At 45.5% G+C, this 25,822-nt stretch overlaps 1 protein-coding gene across 2 annotated transcripts in view; it reads left to right on the top strand.

The window, feature by feature from the left end:
• Window positions 1-25,822, top strand: part of spata20 (spermatogenesis associated 20) — a 452,991-nt gene that overhangs the window by 17,751 nt on the left and 409,418 nt on the right. The window contains exons 1-3 of one of the 2 annotated variants that reach the window (XM_068057906.1): window positions 10,634-10,709; window positions 14,514-14,681; window positions 24,659-24,723. In XM_068057906.1, the coding sequence (XP_067914007.1) occupies window positions 14,557-14,681; window positions 24,659-24,723 (190 nt within the window). In that variant the 5' untranslated portion in view covers window positions 10,634-10,709; window positions 14,514-14,556. Of the gene's footprint in view, window positions 1-10,633; window positions 10,710-14,513; window positions 14,682-24,658; window positions 24,724-25,822 lie in introns of those variants that run through there. The other variant, XM_068057905.1, reaches the window with a different exon arrangement.

Below are 25,822 nucleotides of genomic sequence, written 5' to 3' on the forward strand. Positions count from 1 at the left end.
TTAATTAGAGATACAGCACTGAAACAGGCCCATCGGCCCACCGAGTCTGTGCCGACCATCAACCACCCATTTATACTAATCCTACACTAATCCCATATTCCTACCACATCCCCACCTGTCCCTATATTCCCCTACCACCTACCTATACTCGGGGCAATTTATAATGGCCAATTTACCTATCAACCTGCAAGTCTTTGGCTGTGGGAGGAAACCGGAGCACCCGGCGAAAACCCACGCAGTCACAAGGAAAACTTGCAAACTCCGCACAGACGGTACCTAGAATTGAACCCGGGTCGCTGGAGCTGTGAGGCTGCGGTGCTAACCACTGCACCACTGTTTCAGTTTATATGACGATTACAGTCCCCTGCAATTATTAAATTATCTTTGTTACAAACTCCAATTATTCTTGCTTAACGCTCTGTCCAACAGTATAACTAATGTTTGGGGGCCGATAAATATAGAATTAATGTAGAATAGAATTACTATGAAAGGCACAAAGGGAGCAGAATTCTTAAAATGCATTCAGGAGAACTCTTTTAGCCAGTACGTAGCAAGCACAAGAAGATAGAGGGGCGGTTCGAGACTTCGTTTTAGGGACTGAAGCTGGGCAGGTGGAAGAGGTATCAGTTTTGGAGCACTTTGGTGGAAGTGGTCATAGTTCAATAAATTTAGAGTAGTTATGGAAAAGGACCATATATAGACCAGGAATAAAAGTTCTCAATTGGGGAAAAGCTAATTTTACTAAGCTGAGTTATGATTTAGCTAAAGGGGAGGCGGTGGCGTAGTGGTAATGTTACTAGACTAGTAATCCAGAAGCCCAGGCTAATGCCCTGGGGACATGGGTTCAAATCCCACCACAGCAGAGGTGGAATTTAAATTTAATTAATAAAATCAGTTAATTAATAAAAATCTGGAATCTGTGACTCCAGACACACAGCAATGCAGTTGACTCTTAACTGCCCTCTGAAATGGCCGAGCAAGCCACTCAGTTGTCAAGGACAACTAGGGATGGGCAGCAAATGCTGGCCTTGCAAGCAACACCCATATCCCATGTAAGAATAAAAGAAACAGCTATTTGAAGGTAAATCAGTGCTAGATCAGAGGGAGGCATTCAAAGAAGAGACATTGAGGGCTCAGAGCAAGTATGTTCCCTTACAGAAAAAGGGTGGGGCCAAACAAATCCAGAGCCTCTTAGATGGCAAGGGGTTCAGAGGAGAGGATTAAGAAAAGCCTATGGCAGATACTGAGGTCACAGTACTGCAGAAAATGTAGAGGAGTATAAAAAAAAAGTCGGGGTGAAATTAAAAAGGAAATTAGGAAAGCAAAGAGTCATATCATTACGGCAGACAAGGAGACCATTCGGCCCATCGGGTCTGTGCTGGCTCTCCCTAGAGCAATCCAATCAGTCCCATTCCCCTGCTCTTTGCCCTGAAGGTTTATCTCCTTCAAGTGCCCATCGAACTTGCTTTTGAAATTTTTGATCGTCTGTGCTTCCACCACCCTCGTAGGCAGCGAGTTCCAGCTCATTACGACTTGCTGCATTAAAAAGTTCTTCCTCACATTCCCGTTGCATCTCTTGCCCAAAACCTTAAATCTGTGTTGCCTAGTCCTTGTACCATCAGCTAATATTTTGTAATTAATTTCGTGGGATGTGGGCATCGCTGGCAGGGCCAGCATTTGTTGCTTATCCCTAATTGCCCTGGAGAAGGTGATGGTGAGCTGCCTTCCTGAACTGCTGCAATCCTTCAACTTTTGTGCAGCCTTTTTGTACAACTATGTGGCTTGCTAGGCCATTTCAGAGGGTGGTTAAGAGTCCGCCACATTGCTGTGGGTTGGGAGTCATATGTAGGCCAAACCAGGTAAGGACGACAGATTTCCTTCCCGAAAGGACATTAGTGAACCAGATGGGTTTTTATGACAATCAATGGTAGTTTCATGGCCATCATTATGGAGACTAGATTTCAATTGAATTTATTAGTTAATTGAATTTAAATTCCACCAACTGCAGTGGTGGGACTTGAACCTGTATTCCCAGAGTATTAGCCCGAGTCTCTGGATAATTAATCCAGTTGCATTACCACAACACCACCGTCTCCCCATAGGAACAGCTTTTCTTTGTGTACCTTATCTAAACCTGTCATAATCTTGTACACCTCTATCAAATCTCCCCTCAATCTCCTTTACTCCAAGGAGAACAAACCCAGCTTCTCCAACCTAACCTTGTAACTCAAATCCTTCATTTTTGGAGCCATTCTGGTAAATCTCCTCTGCACCCTCAGGAACCTCGCATCCTTCCTAAAGTGTGGTGACCAGAACTGGACACAATACTCCAGTTGTGACCTAATCAGAGCTTTTATGAAGGTTCAGCATAACTTTCCTGCTTTTATATTCAATACTTCTATTTATGAAGCCCAAGATCCCATATGCTTTGGTCACCACTCTCTCGATATGTCCTGCCACCTTCAAAGATTGATGCACATAAACGCCCAGGCCACTCTGTCCCTGCACACTATTTCAACTGTGCCATTCATTCTGTCTTGCCACTTCCTGTCCCTTCTGCCAAAAGGCATTACTTCATACTTCTCTGTGTAGAGGGCATGAGAACATATTGGCAAGTGAAATCAAGGAAAACCCAAAGATTTTTTATAAATATGCGAAGAGCAAGAGCATACTAAAGAAAGAGTAGGGCCTATTAGGGACCATAAGGGTAACCTGTGTGCGGAGGCAGAGGAAGCAGATATTGTTCTTATTGAATACTTTACATCTATTGTCACAAAAGAGAGGGACAATGCAGACATTGCAATCAGTGAGGATCAGTATGAAATATTAGATGAAATTAACATAGTGAGAGAGGAAGCATTAAGGGGTTTAACATCTTTGAAAATGGATAAATCCCAGTCCCGGATGAAATTCTGAGGGAGAGGATGAACCTTCATTTAGAAAGACACAGATTAATCAAAGACAGTCAGCACAGATTTGTTAAGGAAGATCGTATCTGACTGACGTGATTAAATTTTTTGAGGAGGTAACAAGGAGGGTCAATAAGGGAGTGCATTTAATGTAGTCTAAAGATTTTAGAAGGCTTTTGTTAAGGTCCCACATGGCAGACTGGTCACGAAAGTAAAAGCCCATGGTATCCAAGGGAAAGTAGCAAGTTGGAACCAAAATTGGCTCATAGATAGGAAGCAAAGGGTAATGGTGGATGGGTGTTTTTGTGACTGGAAGGCTGCTTCCATTGGGGTTCCACAGGGCTCCATACTAGGTCCCTTGCTTTTTGTTGTATGCATCAACGATTTAGGGTTATGATTAAGGAGTTTGTGGATGATACAAAAATTGACTGTGTTTGATAATGACTGTAGACTGAAGGAAGATATCATTGGACTGGTCAGGTGGGCCAAACAGTGGAGTTCAATCTGGAGAAGTGTGAGTTAATCTATTTGGGGAAGGCTGACAAGGCAAGGGAATGCACAATAAATGGTAGGATACTGAGAAGTGTAGAGGAACAGAGGGGCTTCAGAGTGCATGCCCACAGATCCCTGAAGGTGGCTGGACAGGTAATTAAGGTGGTGAAGAAGGCATACGGGATACTTGCCTTTATTAGCAAGGCATAGGATATAAGAGCTTGGAGGTAATGCTGGAACTGTATAAAATTAGGCCACAGCTGGAATGCTGCATGCAGTTCTGGTCACCGCACTATAGATGTGATTGCACGAGAGAGGGTACAGAGGATGTTGCCATGGACTGGAGAATTTTAATTATGAGGAATTGGATAGGCTAGGGTTGTTTTCTTTTTTCCTTTTTCTTTTTATTTAGAGATACAGCACTGAAACAGGCCCTTCGGCCCACCGAGTCTGTGCTGACCAACAACCACCCATTTATACTAACCCTACACTACCCCATATTTTCTACGACATCCCCACCATTCTGCTACCATCTACCTACACTAGGGGCAATTTACAATGGCCAATTCACCTATCAACCTGCAAGTCTTTTGGAGGTGGGAGGAAACCGGAGCACCCGGCGGAAACCCACGCAGACACAGGGAGAACTTGCAAACTCCGCACAGGCAGTACCCAGAATTGAACCCGGGTCGCTGGAGCTGTGAGGCTGCGGTGCTAACCACTGCGCCACTGTGCCGCCCTAAGAGGACAGAGGAGGGGAGACCTAATTGAAGTGTATAAAATTATGAAGGATCTAGATAGAGTGGATAGGAAGGCCCAATTTCCCTTGGTTGAGGGATCTATAACCAGGGGGTATAGATTTAGGCTAAGAAGTAAGAGATTGAGAGGGGATTCGAAGAGAAACCTTTTCAGCCAGATGGTGGCGAAGATCTGGAACTCAGCCTGAAGAGGTGGTAGAGGCAGAAATCCTCAACATTTCTAAGTACTTGGATATGCACTTGAAGTGCTGTACCCTACATGGCTGTGGACCAGGAGCTGGAAAGTGGGATTATGCTGGATGGCTTCTTATCGGCTGGGATAGACACGATGGGCGAAATTGCATCCTTCCGTGCTGTAAATTTCTACAAAGTGATTCCTGACAACGCCGGCCAGCGCCGACGTCATCAGGCTGCGCCGCGGTGCGCACATGCGCAGACGGTCTCCTCATCTTTGCGCATGCGCTGCGTTCCTGCTTGCCAGGACCAGTTTGCGCATGCGCTGGTGACGTCATCGCGTTACGTCGTCTTCCTCGGGCAACGCGCCAGGTTGGCCTCTGCGCATGCTCTTCATGCAACGCCACCGGATATTCACGCATGGTTCAATCTTCCGATATTCACGCATGCGTCAAAGCTTCGACGCGAGTTTTTGAAAGTGGAAGGAGGAGAGGTTTCGTCGGGCATTTTCTCGCATTTTATCTCAATTATTTAGTTGTTTTGGAGATTTGCTTCATTTTTATTAGACAGAGGAGATTGTTCCAAGGTAAGTTGCTCTGAAAACATTTCCATTGTCTGGGGCACAGCATGTGCTCCAGTCCCTGTTGTAAGTTGCTGTGTGCAGGCAGTACATGTGCTGCAGTCCAGCAAACAACCTTCCATCTAAACGGTCACTTTCGTTTTTGTAACGTTTCAATGGAGTGCATTCTGTATTTCTTATCTCATCTCATGTATCCCGTGTGGTCCCTTAATAGCCTTCCTGAACATATGCCTGCCTGTTCAAAGTTCCACTTCCCCCACCTGCGGTACCCTCTCCTTGCTGTTCAGTTACACAGCCATCTGTTCCTGCACCCATCCGAGCAGTGCACATGGACACACAGCCACCTGTTCCTGCACCCATCCGAGCAGTGCACATGGACACACAGCCACCTGTTCCTGCACCCATCCGAGCAGTGCACATGGACACACAGCCACCTGTTCCTGCACCCATCCGAGCAGTGCACATGGACACACAGCCACCTCATGCCATGTCCAGTGGTAGCACAAATGTGAATGCTCTTGCTGCATACACAACTGGTGAGGTGGGAGTGCAGCCACACCATTCTCCATCCTCAGTGTTACTTTAATGCAAAGGTAGGTAAGAGTGAAAGAAATGGAAGGTGATGCTGATAGTAGTAGGCAGGATTAAATGGGAGCGTATGGGAAGGCACAGGAGTAGCATAACCACGAGCAGGGAACAGCTGGGCTAAATGGCCTGCTTTATGTTCATAGTCCAAAAGAAATGTGCTTCTTTTTCCAGCACCCTCACATCATTCATGTTTTCCCTGAGAGCAGCATTGAACCATCACGAGATAGGGGCAGTTACATCATCCTGACTCCTACAGCTGAGGTGGGTACTAAGTGATTCATTGGCGGTGTTATCAGTACATGCCTATCCTGCAGAGCATAAAGCATGCGCAACAGTAATTACATTGGAGGGAGGGAAGCTCTGACACTCCTGTTCTTTCCTTATTTCTTTTCATGTAAAACGTGTACTTGAGAAAACAATCCTTGAGACTTAAGGACGGCATTCAAGCAAAGGAGGCAGTGCAGGAGAGGACGCAAGGATGTGCTGATTCCTGCATCTGAGATGGGTAATAAGTGCTTCATTGGCGACGTTATCAATTGGTGCCTTCACTGCAGAACTTAAAAAGGTGTGCACAACAGTAATTTCAGTGGATGGAGGGAGGCAAGCTCTGACTCTGATTTGCTTTATTTCTTTTCATGTAAAACATGCTGTCGAGAAAACAATCCTTGAGACTTAAGGTCAGCATTCAAGCAACGAAGGCAACTGGATCATGCTGCGGAGCTCATCACGATGTGGAAAGGAACATTGCATTTATGGATGAATTGGGAATGCACATTGGGATGCGCTTGGGGAACATTCACCAAGAATAGACTGAGCTCAGACTCTTGTGACTTTGCCTTCTTCACATGGACAATACAGTAGTGGAATAGAGAGCCAAGCGTTCATTCACCACAAGGCTCTCCAGGAACAATCTCTTCAGCTGTGCATAGCAGAGACTCGGCCTGTCTGTCTCACGGGAATGCTGGACACAACACTCATGTATCCATGCACAGCAGTTCCTCTGATGCTTAATGAACTTAATAAAACTTCTCAATATTTAAATCCAGAATTGTTGAGGTTTTGTTTTGGATGCTATTTCCCCGACTTTGCAACTGCACTTCAGATATTCAACTGTGGTGGGGGGGTGGAGGGAGGGGTGGGTGGGTGAAGAGGGGGAGATGGAGAGCGGGGAGGGGTTGGGAGAGGGAGCATGCAAAAGGCAGGGACCAGATAGTTGCAATGCCTGAAGTACTGTTGAGAAGTAGGGGAGAAAGCAACTGGATTGGGCATCCGCAGCTGGAGGGAATGGCTGAATGGAGAGGGCCGGAAGCGAGAGGCCGTAGAGAGCCGCGGGGAGTGAGCAGCTGAAGACCTTGGTGTCACCGGGTGCAGGGACTGGCCAGTAAGTCTTTTGCTGTTGTGTTTATGGCGCATGCACAGAAAAAGGCACTCCTCTTCCACTCCGCTGCTCCCTCCCCCCCCCTCCCCTCCCCTCCCCTCCCCCCCTCCCCACCCCCCTTACAGCATGTGCCAAAACAGCGCCACCTACTGATAGCGTTGTCAACAAATGCAGTCAAATTTCTATCATTCAATGCCCACATCCTGAGAATGAATGAAAATAGAACTTATCTGTTAGCTGTAAAGATAATTTGCAAAGTAGAAGATGCGATGAGGACAGTGGACTGCCCACCGAGAATCTCATAAGTAGAATAAGGTCAGACCAAGTATGTCAACATTCATCATAGTTGGAAGATATATTTGAAACAAAAGGCTATATGTGTTGCAATCAACAGCTCTTCACAGATTTTCAATCACTTGCAATGTTACTCCAAATACAAGTGCCACTTTCAGTAAAGTATGGAGACTTCTGGTAGCCTGATTGATTGTGCACAAAATGTCATTCTGAACTAATTGAATAGAGCAAAAGTGTTTAAAAAAAAAAAATCTGAGTCTGCAGTAGTTACCGTTTCGAATTCAGTACCGCCTTATTTTTGTAGGAGTTGACTAATGTTGCATTATTAAGTAACTCAGGATATAACAAAAATAACCCCTTGTGACCTGGATCAGATATTTATTTCTTGCGTACGTGAACGTCAATCGCTTTGAAGATGGACAAAGCGAACGTGTTACAAATTGATTAGCTGCTTCACTTCACAGTGACGTGAATGTACAAAACACAAGTTATTATTCCAATCGCTCAATTCAACAACTTATCTTTGTTTTCAATTCCCTCCATGGCCTCGCCTCTCCCTAACTCTGTAATATCTTCCAGGTCTCAACCTCCGAGATATCTGTGCTCCTCTAATTCTAGCCTCTTGAGCACCCCGATCTTAACTGCTCCAACAAGTCTTTGTTGCCTAGGCCCTAAGCTCTGGAATTCCCTCCCTAAATCTCTGTGCCTCTCTATCTCTCTTTTCTCTTTAAGATGGTCCTTATGGCTAAGCTTTTGGCCATCTGCCCTGATATCTTCTTTGTGTCTCAGTGCCAAGTTTTGCTTTGTAATGCACCTGTGAAGTACCTTGGGATGCTTTATTACATTAAAGGTACTATAGAAGTACGTTTTTGTTGTCTGAGTGAGAACGCGGCTGTTCTCAACTATAGCTCAGGGTGTAGCACTCTCGCTTCTGTGTCAGAAGGCCGTGGGTTTAACTTCCACTCCAGATACTTGAGCATAAAATCTAGGTTGATGTTCCCAGTGTTATACTGAGGGAGTGCTGCACTGTTGGAGATGTGTTCCGGATGAGACTGAGGTCCTTTTCTGCCCTCTTGGGTAGATGTAAAAGATTCCGTGACGTTCTTTGAAGAAGAGCAGGGGATTTCTCGCTGGTATCCTAGTCACTATATATCCCTGAAGTGAAATCCCTAAGCCAGATTATCTGGTCATGATCATATTGCTGTTTGTGGGACCTTGCTGTGCGTAAATTGTCTGCTGAGTTTCTTACGCTACAGCAGTGACTACACTTACTAAGTACTTAAGTGGCTGGAAAGCGATTTAGGACATCCTGAGGTTCTGAAAAGTTCTGTATAAATGCAAGTTCATTCACTTTGGTTCAATGAAGAGTGTAGGAGGGCATGCCAGGAGCAGCACCTCCTCCTGAAGACACCTCAAATTGAGGTGTCAACCTGGTGAAGCTACAAACCAGGACTACTTGTGTGCCAAACAGCGTGAGCAGCATGCAAGAGACAGCTAAGTGATCCCATAACCGATGGATCATTTCTAAGCTCTGCTGTCCTGCCACATCCAGTCGTGAATGGTGGTGGACAATTAAAGAATTAACTGGGGGAGGTGGCTCCACAAATATTCCCACCCTCAATGATGGGGGAACCCAGCACATCAGTGCGAAAGATAAGGCTGAAGCATTTGCAACAATCTTCAGCCAGAAGTGCCGAGTGGATGATCTATCTCGGCCTCCTCCTGAAGTCCCCAGCATCTCAGATGCTAGTCTTCAGCCAATTCATTTCACTCTGCGTGATATCAAGAAACGAATGAAGGCACTGGATGCAGCTAAAGTTATGGGTCCTGACAACATTCTGGTAATAGTACTGAAGACCTGTGCTCCAGAACTTGCCACACTCCTAGCCAAGCTTATCTAGTACAGCTACAACACTGGCATCTACCCGGCAATGTGGAAAATTGCCCAGGTATGTCCTGTACACACAAGGTAGGACAAGTCCAACCCGGCCAATTACCGCCCCATTAGTCTACTCTCAATCATCAGTAAAGTGATGCAAGGTGTCGTCAACAGTGCTATCAAGCGGCACTTGCTTAGCAATAGCTTGCTCAGTGATGCTCAGTTCAGGTTCTGCCAGGGCCACTCAGCTCCTGACCTCATTATAGCCTTGGTTCAAACACGGACAAAAGAGGTGAGGTGAGAGGGACTGCCCTTGACATCAAGGCGGCATTTGGTAGAGTATGGCATCAAGGAGTCCTAGCAAAACTGGAATCAGGGGGAAAACTCTCCACTGGTTGGAGCCGTACCTAGTGCAAAGGAAGATGGTTGTGGTTGTTGGAGGTCAATCATCTCAGCTCCAGGACATTACTGCAGGAGTTCCTCAGGGTAGTGTCCTCGGCCCAAGCATCTTCGGCTGCTTCATCAATGACCTTCCTTCAATCATAAGGTCAGAAGTGGGAATGTTCGCTGACGATAGTACAATGTTCAGCACCATTTGTGACTCCTCAGATACTGAAGCAGTCCATGTAGAAGTGCAGAAAGTCCTGGACAATATCCAGGCTTGGGCTGATAAGTGGCAAATAACATTCGCGCCACACTAGTACCAGGCAATGACCATCTCAAATAAGAGAGAAGCTAACCATCTCCCCTTGACATTCAATGGCGTTACCATCAGTGAATCCCCCACTGTCAACATTCTGGGGGTTACCATTGACCAGAAACTGAACTGGAGTAGCCATATAAATACCGTGGCTACAAGAGCAGGTCAGAGGCTAGGAATCCTGAGGCAAGTAACTCACCACCTGACTCCCCAAAGCCTGTCTACCATCTACAAGGCACAAATCAGGACTGTGTTGGAATACTTTCCACTTGTCTGGATGGGTGCAGCTCCAACAACACTCAAGAAGCTCAACATGATCCAGGACAAAGCAGCCCACTTGATTGACACGCCACCCACAAGCATTCACTCCCTCTACCACCAATGCACAGTGGCAGCAGTGTGTACCATCTACAAGATGCAATGCAGCAAGGCTCCTTAGACAGCACCTTCCAAACCCACAACCTTTACCACCTGGAAGGATAAGGGTAGCAGATGCATGGGAACACCAGCACCTGCAAGTTCGCCTCCAAGCCACACGCCATCCTGACTTGGAACTATATCGTCGTTCCTTCACTGTCGCTGGGTCAAAATCCTGGAACTCCCTTCCTAACAGCACTGTGAGTGTACCTGTCCCACATGGACTGCAGCGGTTCAAGAAAGCAGCTTACCCCCACCTTCTCAAGGGCAATTAGGGATGGGCAATAAATGCTGGCCTGGCCAGTGACACCCACATCTGAGCAACGAATAAAAAAAAAAGTTAATTCAAACAAAGATCCTGCCATTATCCTCCATCACTGTGTTGTCTTACTTCACCTAAACAAGATGGCTTCTAACAGACCTCGATCGTCGTCTTTTCATTATTTCCATGCAAACCCTTACAGCTTTCCTTTCAACAAACTTGACTGCCTTCACAAGTGGGAAAAAATGGAATACTGCAGATGCTGAAATCTAGGAACAGTAAGTACCAGAAACACACAAGTAAGTCAGCATCTCTGGAGAGTAAAGAACAGTTAATGTCAAGGGTCAGCCCTTAATTGACCTTTAACGAGCCGTGCCAGGTACCCACAGCGTGTGGGCGGGTCGTCCTGTTATCCCGACCCCCACTCTTCCCCTCACCCCCCCCCCCCCCAACCATTTCGTCTCCACGAAATGGCCCAGAGGTGGGGGCTCAAAATCCTACCCACAGTCTATGGGGGAACAGCATCACAACTTTCTCATTATCATCTTAAAACACAACGCTTGAAGTAACTTTGTTCAAATCCATTCTGTGAAAATATAGTGAAAAGATCCCAAAATGTGACCATCTAGGCAGTAAAGTGTTGCATCTTAGGAACAATGACCTCAATATTGACATGGATGTGTAATCCCTGTTGCGTAGGTAGTTGTGGGGGATGGTCCATGTTCTGGATGGGAAACCTAAAAGCCCCAGATCTTAGTGTGAGGCAAGATCTGTTGGATGTGGAATGGGAGGGGCTGTTCTGATCTCAGGGAAGAAGGTTATCTTGTGGAATGGGGTGGGAGGGGGGAATCACTGCTGCTCCTCCTGGCCTACAAAGCAATGATGTAACAGTACTTACCTTCTCCCCAAAGCGGTCTTCACCATCTCCTTTCAGCTGCCGATTTCCCCTGGATAGGAAACAGGGCCGTCCAGGGTTAAATCTGTAAGTAGGTTAAATGTTAGGCACCTCATTATAATATTTAAATGGACAACCTGCCCCTCTGTCCCGCCACTGTTAAACCCAAACGTGGGCGGGTTGGAGTTGGGTTTGAGATTTAAAAAATTTTTTAACATCTCACCCAACCCCAACCCACCCGTTTTGTGGGGTTAAAGTCACCGCAATGCATCTGAGCAGACTAATTTTGTCCCACACTATCATGCAAAATGCTTCCATCCTGCAGAAAATAGCTGGCCTTGACCCTTCATAACCATGTCTGACTGTAGGCTTTTTAACCACACGCATACTGTTTCCAGAAACAAGGAATCCAAGTCGGGAGTTTTATATAGACAAAAAGCACATTCTTCAACTTTCTGAGGTATGCACATTGATTGCTGGCTCTTCATTAAGTCATGTAATCTGGGCCCACTCTGGACTGTTTCAGACCCTAAGGTACAAACTTACTTTCTGTGTCCACAGGACTTTACTGACCTCATCTCCTCTTGAGATCTTCCCTCTACAGCTTCCAACCTCATAGTCCCGCAACCCTGGACAGCCCGCTTCTACCTCCTTCCTAAAATCCACAAACAGGACTGTCCTGGCTGACCCATTGTTTCAGCCTGTTCCTGTCCCACTGAACCTATTTCTTCCTATCTCGACTCTATCTTTTCTCCCCTGGTCTGGTCTCTTCCCACGTACATCCATGACTCTTCTGACGCCCTACGTAATTTTGACAATTTCCAGTTTCCTGCCCTAACTGCTGCCTCTTCACTATGAACGTCCAATCTCTCTACACCCCCATCCCCCACCAGGACGGTTTGAGGGCTCTCCGCTTCTCCCTTGAACAGACGCTCAACCAGTCACCATCCACCACCACCCTCCTCCGCCTGGCTGAACTTGTTCGCACATTGAACAACTTCTCCTTCAATTCCACTTACTTGCTTCAAGTAAAAGGTGTTGCTATGGGTACATGCATGGGTCCTAGTTATGCCTGTCTTTTTGTGGGATATGTCAAACATTCATTGTTCCAGTCCTACTCAGGCCCCCTCCCCCAACACTTTTTCCGGTACATTGATGACTGTATTGGTGCCGTTTCCTGCTCCCGTCCCGGACTGGAAAATTTTATCAGCTTTGCTTCTTATTTCCACCCTTTTCACCTTTACATAGTCCATCTCCGACACTTCCCTTCCCTTCCTCGACTTCTCTGTCTCTATCTCTGGGGATAGGCTGTCTCCTAATATTCATTACAAGCCCACCGACTCCCACAGCTACCTTGACTACACTTCTTCACACCCTGCCTCCTATAAGAACTCCATTCCATTCTCCCAGTTTCTCTGTCTCTGGCGCATCTGCTTTGATGGTGCAACCTTCTACGGCAACGCTTCTGATATGTCTTCCTTTTTCCTCAACCGAGGATTCCCCCTCCACTGTGGTAGACAGGGCCCTCAACCGTGTCCGGCCCATTTCCCGCACCTCTACCCTCACCCCTTCCCCTCCCTCCCAGTACTGTGACAGGGTTCCCCTTGTCCTCACTTTCCACCCCACCAGCCTCCACATACAAAGGATCATCCTCCGCCATTTCTGCCACGTCCAGCGTGATGCCACTACCAAAGGCACCTTCCTCTCCCTTCCCGTCAGCATTCCGAAGGGATTGTTCCCTCCACAACACCCTGGTCCACTCCTCCATTACCACCAACACCTTGTCCCCTTCCCACGGCACCTTCCCCTGCAATCACAGGAGGTGTAACAGCTGCCCTTTTACCTCCTCTCTCCTCACTATCCAAAGGTCCCAAACATTCCTTTCGGGTGAAACAGCGACTTGTACTTCTTTCAATTTCGTTTACTGTATTCGCTGCTCACAATGTGGTCTCCTCTACACTGGGGAGACCAAACACAGATTGGGTGACCGCTTTGCGGAACACCTTCGTTCCGTCCGAAAGCATGAGCCCGAGCTGCCGGTTGCTTGCCATTTCAACACGCTTCCCTGCTGTCATGCCCACATATCTGTCCTGGGATTGCTGCAGTGTTCCAGTGAACATCAACGCAAGCTCAAGGAACAGCACCTCATTTACTGCTTAGGCATGCTACAGCCTGCCGGACTGAACATTGAGTTCAATAATTTCAGGGCATGACGCGCCCCCCTTTTTATTTTTAGTTATTTTTTTCTTTTTGATTATTTTTTTTTTCTTTTTTATTTGTTTTATTTTAGTTTGTTTCATCATTCACGTTATTACCATGTGCCTACCCACTGTTTTAATTCATGTTTGTGCTTTGGGCTAGGGCTGTTCATTTTTCTGTCAATTAACACCCTCTCTGTTTAGTTTTTAGTTTAGTTTTAGTTTAGAGATACAGCACTGAAACAGGCCCTTCGGCCCACCGAGTCTGTGCCGACCATCAACCACCCATTTATACTAATCCTATACTAATCCCATATTTCTACCAAACATCCCCACCTGTCCCTATATTTCCCTACCACCTACCTATACTAGTGGCAATTTATAATGGCCAATTTACCTACCAACCTGCAAGTCTTTTGGCTTGTGGGAGGAAACCGGAGCACCCGGAGAAAACCCACGCAGACACAGGGAGAACTTGCAAACTCCACACAGGCAGTACCCAGAATTGAACCCGGGTCGCTGGAGCTGTGAGGCTGCAGTGCTAACCACTGCGCCACTGTGCCGCCCTGTACTAATGCTTTGTCTTTCAGCACATCATTAACATACCGTTTATCTTTGCTCCATGACCTTCTGCTCAGTTATTCTCTGTGACCTTCTGCCCTATCAACCCTTTGCCTTTTGTTATCTCTTGCGCCTTCCCTGCTTTATTTGCTTAAAACCAATTACATTTCTAACATTTGCCAGTTCTGGTGAAGGGTCACTGACTTGAAACATTAACTGTGCTTCTCTCTCCACAGATGCTGCCAGACCTGCTGAGTGTTTCCAGCATTTCTTGTTTTAATTTCAGATTTCCAGCATCTGCAGTATTTTGCTTTTATTAACTTACTTTCTGTTCCACTTGGCAAATTAAGTTGTGGTCACATGCACTTGATTACAATTGGCTGCTGAGCATTAGTTATGGACACATCTTTTTCTGTTTGAATCAACAGGAACTATCCCAACAGAAGTCTTATAAGGACGGTGTTTGTAACCATGGCAACAGGAGGCAGTGATGAGCCACCACGTTCGTTAGGCCCAAAGCCAAAGCAGCACTCCAACCGATTGATTAACGAGAAGTCTCCCTATCTGTTGCAACATGCACACAATCCTGTAGACTGGTAATCACCTAATGCTTTATAAGTTTTTTCTGATGGACTAAGGGAATTGTAACATTAGAAAATTTGATGTGAATGCTTGGCGGTTACTTTTGCAGTCGATTTGCGATCATTGTGCATATCACACTTGAGGGGCTGAATGGCCTACTCTGATGTTTTTATGGACCAAATCTCTACCAATTCACTCCTTTGAATAGATTGCCAGTGGATAAAACTCCTTACCATTCACTCCCACTTCTTAAAATCACAAGAGACCAAACGAGCTTTCATTCTGTAATATTCTTGCTCCAAGTCTCTCTTTAAATCGAGAAAACAAAGAATTATAAATGTTTTGTTCTCTAGTGCCCCACATTGCACCTGCAGAAGGCAATGTGGGGGTTTACAAAGAGCCACTTAGTGTAAATGGTTTCTTATTGCAGTGATTCTCATTCTTTATTGAATGGATGAGTGAGTAGCTGAACAGGTCGCACTAGAGGGCTGCCCGTTGTGTCTCATTACTTACATTTCACTGAAGTCCTAATAAATTGTAAACTTGCTGCACAAGCAAATGAGTATTTTTCATACTTTATTGAAAATGTACAACAAAATAAAATGTAAAATTCATCCAATAAATAGCCCTCCACAATGATGAAAATTAACCAAAACTCTTTACTCTACCTCTACCCTTCCATGAACTGATTTTTCGCCCTCTATAGTCACCAAGGCCCAGGCTACCCAGACCTTCTCTGAATTTCTTTGCTGAAAAATGGGCTGTAACTTTTCATAATCCCTTCCACTACCTCATTGGGTTTTCAAGATCTAAAATTTATAATATCACTCATTGATAACCCATTTGCGGGAGTAATCCCCAGCCCCCCAAATTCTTGGCCCGTTTATTTGAAGTAATGACTGGGGGCAACTATTTGGTGGAAGAACTGTACATGTTTGAGTGATTTTGCTTCCTTCAGCAGCAAAAGGAGTTACGTGTATGTACTTGCAGCACATGGACCCAGAAAGTTCCAGTTTGATCAATACATGAGTTAGCTGAAAACATGGTGTCGGTTTCCACGTGTACCCTGATGGCACGCACCTCTACATAACAACCACCTCTCTCGATCCCTCCACTGTCCCTAAATTATCAGTCTGCTTGTCCGACTCTGGTGCTGAATGAGAAGAAATTTCCTTCAATTAAATATTGGAAAGTCCGATACCATTGGGGGAAATTTTTCCAGGGCACTGGAGGCGGATTCAGGGGCAGAAGGTGGGAAAATTCCAGAAAGTGATGTTGGGTTGTGATTCTGACGTGATCCTGCCCTCTGCTGGCTTCCCCGGGGCAGGATTAAGGGAGAATGGGGAGCCCCTGTGGGTCTGTTGTGTAAGTAATTTAGAAGTTTATGAGGTTGTTGAGAAGCCACTTAAGAGGTCATTTAGCACTGAATCCTGGTCTGCCCAGCCATCGAGGCTGTTTCCTGACTGATCAACACCTCGCCAGTATCACTGAGGCGAGTGCACAATGGGAAGAGAGCACCAGCCTTGGGACATGGGACTACCACAAGAGTGGACCACCTTAAGGAGCTATAGGTGAATATCGCCGGAGGAAGTGATGTCGGGTCACCATGACCAGGGAGTTGTGGGTGTAGCTGGACAGATTGAGATGTGTTTAGATGTGGCTCGTGCAGTAAATGTTTGTATTTATATGTTCTAGTTTAAAGTATAATAAAAACCCACATTTTCTTTGGATATGACTTGCAGCCCCGTGAGTCTTACAATAGTTCACACATCAAAGGAACAAATAATATTATGTGGTGGAAACCTTTGGGATATATTTTTTCTGAAGACCACCAAATATTACATCATGGCAACTTTTGATTTTTTTTCTGAAGAACACACTGAGAGAACAAATAACAGCAGGGTGCTTACCTGGAGTGGCTGAAGATCCTGGACAGCAGCTGGCAAGAGAGCCCACAACAGTGCAACGAGCTAGGACAACAGATAGGACCCCGGGAGGTATTGAAACTCTGAGTACAGGAGGAAGTTTGTTGGGGGATTGGAGCTTTCAACAGGTCTGTCAGTGGGCCGAAAAATTTGAAAAGCAGTAGCTGAACTATTATTCTTTTAGTTTTTCCGTTTCTTTGGCTTCATGGTTGGGGCTTAAGCTGAAAAGAGAGGGAATAACTCAACAGCGCCACTGGAGGTCCAGCACAAAGCAAAAGGCTGGTTGTGGCAGCTGCCATTACTGCAAGCTGCAGCTGGCTCCAGAGAAAAAACTGCTCTCTCTATAAAAAAAAAGTAGTATCACTCTTAAAGGGGCAGACCTGCAGAAGGCGAATCTGTCTAAACAAGAAAAAATGAAGTGTGCCTGTGAAAACGAAAACCTGTAAAAGTCCTATAATTATATTTAGAAAAAAAGCAGGATCATTAAGACAATGGCTTTCAGATATCCAGTTATAGATTGGAAGGTGTCGGACATAGCGTCTGAATTTAAACTGTTTCAGCAGCGAATGGAACTGTGTTTCCTCAATGAAGAAGTGAGCAAACCAGAGAAACAAGATATTAAAATTAAGATCGCATTGAGCAACGAGGGCTTGCAATGGATTAATACATCAGATTGTTAGCTGATGATCAGAAGGACCCTCGCAAGCTATGGACATTCCTGGAGCAGCAACTCAAGGTGAAGGTAAATTTACGAGTACATAGGCTTGAGCTTATGACCTACCAGCAAAGGCAAGATGAGTCCATTGACCAGTTTGTTGCCAGGTGCTGAGGCAAAGCTCAGTATTGTGACTTTGCAGATATTGAATTATCAGAATAGGTTATAGAGCAAGTCATCGCATCTGCCCCAATAGAGGCCTTTTAAAAAGACCTGCTAGAAAAGAAGAAAGGGAACACCATAGATGCACTACTTAATGATGGAAGGAAATTTGAAGCGATCATGGCTGGGTGACTATGACAATTGGTATGGTAACCAAGACTCAGAAGTCTGCTAAGCACGGATTGGCAGCGTGTCCGTATATGGACACCAGCATTCGTGGTAAAAATTTTGAGGTCCGTGGTAATTTTGAATGTCTTGCTCCAAGCCTTTAAACCTGTGTTTTAAAATAACCTAGTGGCTAGGTTATTTTGAAACAAAAGTTTAAAGGCTTGGAGCAAGACATTTAAAGTTAGAAAGGATCGGGATCATCGGGGCATTGGGCTCGGTCCTAGAATATGAAGTGGCACAGTAAATTCTCACTGAAACTCTCAGCCTGCTTGCTTATCGCCGTCTCTTCTAGTTCACTTTCACACCGCCCTCCACAACCCCCGCTCCCCACCCAAAAGCATCCTCTTTCTATCTCTACTGAATCTGTTCCAAAGGCAGTTTCAGAAATGGGAAGACAGCAACAGAAGTTATTGGCAGCTGTCAGCGGGTCAGTCAGCACCTGTGAGCAGAACCGACAGGTTCACTTAGTCTCAGATTCCTGCCCTTTCAGAACTGATTTGGTTCTGCTCTGCTCCAGTAGAAAGAAGTTTTGCAAATATTCAGTCGTTTAATCACAGCCATGCCCCCTATGTTGTCTAAACTGCATCTGCTTTCTCTTTGGTAATTCAATGATACTTAATCCAGAGGCAGTAAATATCAGAAATATGACTGCACCGTTTATTATATTAATAGACATATTCACTGGTGTTGAGTTTCCGCCGGTTATACCTGGCACAATCTGGGCAGTGTCGGCTGAACTAACACAAAAAAAATCGTTGAATTTTAAATTTAAGTTAAAATCACAAGTTTTTGTTTTCTGCAATTTTATGCACCACTTTGAGACAATTTACCCGAATCAGGCCCTGCCCACTGAACTGGCCACACACCCAGATTGAATTGCAAGATTCCAGCAATTGCACTGGTTTGAGTTTCAAGTTACACTCATTTTCTTAGGCACCTAGTCTACATGGTTTAAAAGTTTCCTTCTCTAAAATTATTCAGTTTACATAGGAACTGACCAGTGTACACTGGTGTAGTTTTTCAAAGTTATTTTCAATGATTTTAAATCAGAAGGAAGACTGGACTCTTATTAAAAATGCTTATCTTTTGGTTAAAACACATTTTCTGCTGTTTTTATAAAACTGCACAAGTTACTTAAAGATATCAATACTTTTTAATGAAAAACAAAATGATGGCGTTCTGTTATGCTGCCTGACTGCACTGGTTTTTTGTGAAATGAACCGTAACCCTAACCATTACAGTTTCAAGTGTGTTTTGAGTCCAATTTCCCGATTGCACCCAAGGAAGAGACTGGACCCTAGGTATTTATCATTCACTATAGTTATTTCAAATCAGCAAATGAACAGCCTAGTGTGGAATATCACACCTTGAGCATCTTGCAGCTCTGATGAAAGGTCATTTGACCTGAAATGTCAATAATCAAGGGTCAGGACCATTTCTGGGTCCTGACACTCCTCTGGCTATCAGGACGCCTGCTGAGAGATCTTCGCGGAGACGACCAGTTAAGAGGCTGGCTCCAGGTCCACCGCTCAATTAAGGAGGGCGGCGTGTTCCTCGGGCTGCTTTAGCTGGCTGGCTATATGCTAACACAATGTTAGAACATTGAACTCTATTCTGTCAACAAAAGTAATTCTCATCAGCGTTGCTTAGTGTTTTGCTTTCTGGCTAGCTAATACAGTGTGCTGCTCTTCATTGATGTTTGTATGCTTTGCTACTTTATGGGGAGAAATGTGTTTTAAATCGGACAGTGTTTTGATGGCATTAGGTTGGTTATACACTTTTTATATACAGATTAATTGCCCCCATGTCCGTGGCTGAGTCAATAATTTTGTCCAGTGTTTGTGGTGCAACATTTTGGCGCCTATCCCTGCTACTAAGCCTTGTGGTAAATGTGGCCCAACTCACTCAAATCACAATTGTCTGGCGCACCAGGACCAGTGCAAAACTTGTGGCATGCGAGGACATTGGGCAAGGCAGTGCAGAAGGTCGAGCTCAGATACTGCACACAAGAATGGTGACAGATCACAAGCGGAGAGAATCACTGCAACACTGGATGGCAAATGCAACAAAAGGTATGCCAACACATACATAAAAGCCCATGCAGGTATGTCAGGTTGTTAGACAAATTGCTAGAAGGATATGGATGAAGCCGGCACTCGTGCAAACAGCGGGCAACATTTCACATAGCATTGATGCATGATTGGGATTATATGTCCACAGAAGAGTGGCAGGCATAAGCTCAGAGTAAAAACTGACTGGAGCAAGTGCAAACATTCTGCCCATCCATGTACTGAAGGGAATGTACTTAAAGAAATGGGAATCTATGGTATGACCCACCACAGCTAGGCTGACTGCCTACAATGGAACTCCAACGAAATGCATTGCAATGATAACCTTACAGTGCAGCTATATGAGCTCTGAATGCCTACCACAAATGTTTTACATTGTAGATACACCTGGCCCAGCTGTTGCAGGACTTGCAGTATACCAAAGTTTACAAATCGTCACAATACAGGAGGTCAGCACTGCATCAAAAGGTATGGAAGGTTGCAATATGGAGTACATTGAGTCGTTTAGAGACCTGAAACTACCTTACTCAGGCAGGTTTGAGGCAATCGGTAATTTTAAGGGTGATGCCATGTTGCACGTGAGGGAGGATGCAGTTCCTACTATCGACGCGCCAAGGAAGTGCAACATGCACATTCAAGAGAACCTTAAAGAGGAGCTGGATAAGATGGAGCGCAACGGAGTCATCCACCGAGTGCACCAGCATTCCGATTGGTGCAGCTCCATTACCTGCGTACTGAAATGCGAGGAACTAAGAGCTGAGATGGCACGTGACCCTACCCTATTGTTGTGGAAGGATGGCCTGATACCATGAAGGAAGTACCAAACGTCTATGCTGTTTCTGACCGTATTGAGATGAGCTCGGTATATCACAAGGGGTGATTTTCAAAGGGAAACAAGTCCTATCAGGACCTGAAGCTCTGCATTCTGATATTTTAACCCCAACTGCAACAAGGGCATTTCGGAATAGAATGCCCCAGACACCTTGTCAGAGAGACAGTCAACTGGCCAGGAAACAACAGTGATTTTGAGACAGTGGTGAAATTCTGTGAGGCATGTCACAGTTGTCAGCCAAATCAACTGAAGGAATCCTTGATCCCACATGAAACACCTTCACATTCATGGGCGAAGATCGGTACAGATTTATTTCACATTCAAGGTGATGATTTTCTCCTTGTTACAGATTACTTCACCAAGTTTCTGATCATCAGGCAGCTATGAGATACGTAAGATGCAGTGGTTCTTGATACAATCAGTGCTCTGTTCAGCCTATTTGGCGTACCAAAAGAAATTATCTGCGATAATGCGTGCAGTATGCAGGAAGACAATTCCAGGACATGTGTGGCAGGTGGGGAGTCTGTCACGTGACGTTGTCACCGTATTATTCAAAGTCCAGCAGTATGGCTGAACGCATGATGTGCACCATCAAATCATTAATTTTGAAGTGTAGGCAGATGGGACAAGATCTCAAGGTTGCAATGCTGCACCTCCGAGCTACTCCATTGCACGTGGATTTACTGTTGCCTGCAGAGCTGATGTTTGGAAGGCAGGTAAGAAGTTTTCCACAGTAAAGGATATGCTTCTGTCTAAACAGGCGAGGTTGATGAATAGTCTGTGGTGGGTAGGCGTTCAAAGAACTTCAACAGTAGAAGGCTTCACATAAGGTCTTCCGTCAGGTGTGCAGCAAGGATCTTAGGTCTCAAAGCAGCAGTAAAGCAGTAAAAGGTTTCTTCCAGTATTCAGGATTTCTTAAACCCAGGAGGCAACAGTACAGCTTGATGCAGGGATTCTTCAGAGACAGGAGGCAATAGGCATCTGCCACATTTGAAATACAGGGTTTCTTCTCAAGCGATGCAGAATTCCTTTACAGAGAGGCAGTACTTTTCTAGTTCGTCTTCTGATCTCCAGGCAGGTCAAAATCAAATTTAAAATGCCTGCTTTTTGTCCGAACTCATTGGCAAAGTTCCAAATTGAAACCAAAACCTTCCTGAAACAGGTCACATGCCCAGTCATAAATTTTTTTTCTTGTCATAACAGAGGGTAGCTCTGAGGTCAACCCCCTGCTAGTTTTCTTGAAATTACCTGCATTCCAGTCCTTGTTTACCAGTTCAGCTTTAGTTGAACTTCCTTTCAAAACATCCATAAAGTTCAACTATTTAGTGGACTCAATGTCCACTAAAATCCTTTTTCAGTTCTTAAAAACACAGAATCCTAAGTTTCAATATAAAAAAATCCTTGTAACAATAAATATGTTCTAGTTTAAAGTATAATAAAAAGCCATGATTTCTTTAGATATTACGTAGTCCTGAGTCTTACAATAGCTCACATATCAAAGGAACAAGTAATATTATAAGAGTTTGCTGTTCAAAGCACTTTTCTCTTTGAGAGTGCTTTCACTCCTTGACAGGCGATAGCCCACTTATTGGAAGGCACTTCACCTGTTTAGCACTTCACTCACTTTCCGCTGTGCTTCACTGCTGCCAGTCTTCACCATGGTATGGGAGCAACTTATGCAGCTCCACTTTGCACCTCTGGTCAGGGGCAAAAGCAGAAGCACCAGCTGTCTTCTCTTCAGTCCCATGCCCCTCCACAGGGTAGATAGGATGGACTTTGAGATCCAGCTCGAAGGGGGTAAGACCCCCAACACGGTCTGCAAGCAGAGGATCAGCTGTCACAACATGTCTGGACATCAGTGCCTTGGGATGCTCAGGCTCTTATGACAGGTAGATGCTGACATCTGCAGCCTCCTGGAACAAGACCTGTCAAGTTCCTGTCACTGGAAGCCCACCCTCCTTCCCCAACCTCACATCTCTGCCTCTCGCCAAATTATGTGCTGTCTTCTGCATGGAGAGAAAGCAGAGAGGTGTGAATGCTGGTAATAGCTTGTGTGGAAAGGAGGGAAGAACACCATTTGTGCATGGTCACTTTGAGGCCTGGGTGCGAGAGGGCAATAGGCTGAGGCTGTTTGGATGGTAATCTGAGGTGCCTGGAGAGAGAGGAATGAGTGGAGCTGCAAGTATGACCTGAGGTGTGCTGTGCAGGAGAATGCTGGGCAAGTCAGAGTGTGGTGATTGGCACCTGAAAGTATTGCATCACTCAGCTGTGAAGATTTCCTGAGGTCCTGGATCCAGGTTGGAGGCACCACACTCCAGCTGCTGACTTCCTCAGCCACTTCAATCGATTTCTGCTTGGTAGGGGAGGTTGTCCTCTTCCTCCCGTCCTTGGGAGAGATCATTTCACTGCAGCCCCTCAGGTGGCCTCTAGGTAAGAGTGAGAGATCCTGTTGGGGGGCAGCATTCCCGGGTCTCCTTTCCATTCCTCTGGTTGCTGCAGTCTGAAAAACTGATGAGCTTTTCTGAAACATCCCATGGTCACTTTAAAGGGAAATCCTTCCTTTGACAGAATGAATGTGTCATCCTGCCCGCTCTCCCTAATTGCTCAGGGAGCCAGGAGGCAGGCTTCGAATTGGTTTGCTCAATGAAGAATTGGGTTCCAAACCCAAAAATGGTCCTGTTGTTGTGCTAGAGCCTAAGGCGATATGATTCCACCCATTGTCTTGGTTAACTGCTACAAACACCATTCCCGAGCCACTGACTGCATCCCTCTCCCTTCCAACTCTTCTTGGCTGAACTGGACCGATCGCAACCTTGGTGTTGTAGCTGACAATGCAACAAGTTTCGGATCACACATCCGTGCCATCACTAAGATCACATTTCCACCTCCGTAACATCACCCGACTACATCCCTGCCTCATCTTATCTGCTGCTGAAACCCTCATCTATCCCTTTGCTGTATCCTGAACTTGACTATTCTAATGCTCTCCTGGACGATCTCCCACATTCTATTCTCCATGAACTCTATGTCTGTCCCTGTATGAGGTCCCTGGCAGTGCAGGGAGCTGTTTCCAAGTCCTCTGCTGGTGATGCTCTGCAAATGATTCCAAGGGAACAGGACACACAAGTGTTTTCAGAAGGATAGTTCCTCTGACTGGCTCATCCCCTCCTCCTGCCTTCTCTGTAGGCAAGTGCCTGCTCAGTGGCATGACTGATAACAGCACCTCATGGCGAGGGGCCACAGCAAGGGTTTAGGGAATGGCCGCACCCTATGCTAAAGCTTTTATTCCCCCCTGCACTTTCAGTCTCTCCATCACCTCTGAAGTCATCGACAGAGTGGTGGAGTGAGCCTCTGGGCACCTGTTTCTTTCCAGTATCTCGCCAAATGACAGTTCTCTATGCATAAGTTTTAACAGTGTGTGTTGGCAGGGGCATCATAGCTGATCCTGACGCTGTCCTCACTTGACATCTACATAGGTGCACTCTCTGGGAGGAGTCACTTCCAAATGAGGAGCCCGAGTTTTGTCTGATTCTTCATTCCTACCCCAGGTCCTGAGGCACCCCAGCTGCCACTGTGGCTGATACTGGATTGAATCTGGAGCCACATGGTTGCTTATTGAGCCACCAACAGAGCCTTCGGCCCCATTTATATACCATATACCTATCATGACCTCTTTCCCACTTCCCCCATGTGAGCCAGTTCTGCTCTGAACTGTTTTGTGGCTTCCAACGCAGACTACAGTATGGTAGACAAACACAGCCTCCTTATATTGGGACTAATTGAAAAAGGAACAAAGGAATTACTAGACGACAAAAAGACCAAGGCCCTCCAAGTTCACCTTCTACCATTCTGGTAGTCACATGATACAGCGATAATGGAGTTGTTGTCTAGTCATAACAATCTCTATCAATTAGTCTACAACAGACCCAGTCATGAGGTGAGGAACCCCCCCCCCCCCCCCCCCAAACATGGTAGAGTGTTTTGGGAAGCATAGGTCCCAAATTGTCTGTACCTTGCAAGCAATTTACACTCATCACATGGCATATTTCAAGTTACTCGTGTATTGTATTCCAAAGTGCTATTTTCACAATTTTATAGTTACTGTGTTTTAATTGTCTAGGTATCCATGGGGAGAAGAAGCATTTGCCAAAGCAAAGAAAGAAGACAAGCCAATCTTTCTGTCAGGTACTGCATTGGTCAAGTTACTTTGGGCATCTTTTTTCAACTCCGTATTTCGAGTCTCTTCTTTTGTTTTAATCCCGAAGATATCAGTCCTGAAATTCCAATGAGGTTCTCCTAAAGTCACCAACACCTCCTGGATTGTCCAGGCATCTCCTGGATGTGAGGATCAATGTCCTGACCGCTGCAAATAACAATCCGGGAGGATTGTAATGGGCTTTGGTGAGACCACACCTGGAGTACATACGAACATACGAATTAGGAGCAGGAGTAGGCCACTCGGCTCCTTGAGCCTGCTCCGCCATTCAATAAGTTCATGGCTGAACTGATTTCTCCACATTACCACCAATCCCAATAACCTTTCACCCCCTTGCTTATCAAGAATCTATCTACCTCTGCCTTAAACATATTCAAAGACTCTGCTTCTATTGCCTTTTGAGGAAGAGAATTCCTAAGATTCACGACCCTCAGAGAAAAATATTCTCCTTATCTCTGTCTTAAATGGGCTACCCCTTATTTTTAAGCAGTGACCCCTAGTTCTAGATTCTCCCACAAGGGGAAACACCCTTTCCACATCCACCCTGTCAAGACCCCTCAGGATCTTATATGTTTCAATGAAGTTGCCTCTTCCTCTTCTAAATTCCAGCGGATACAAGCCTAACCTGTCCAATCTTCCCTCATAAGATAGCCTGCCCATTCCAGGTATCAGTCCAGTAAACCTTCTCTGAACTGCTTCCAACATATTTACCTCCTTCCTTAAATAAGGAGACCAGTACTCCAGATGTGGTCCCACCAATGCCCTGTATAGCTGAAGCATAACCTCTCTACTTTTGTATTCAATTCCCCTCGCGATAGACGATAACATTCTATTAGCTTTCCTAATTACGTGCTGTACCTGCATACTAACCTTTTGTGATTCATGCACTGGGACACCCAGATCCCTCTGCATCTCCGAGCTGTGCAATCTCTCACCATTTTGATAATATGCTGCTTTTTTATTCTTCCTGCCAAAGTGGACAATTTCCCACTTTCCCACATTGTACTCCATTTGCCAGATCTTTGCCCATTCACTTAACTTTTTGTAGCCTCCTTATGTCCACTTCAC

This window comes from Heterodontus francisci, chromosome 26 (assembly GCF_036365525.1).
Source record: "Heterodontus francisci isolate sHetFra1 chromosome 26, sHetFra1.hap1, whole genome shotgun sequence".
Lineage (NCBI taxonomy): Eukaryota > Metazoa > Chordata > Chondrichthyes > Heterodontiformes > Heterodontidae > Heterodontus > Heterodontus francisci.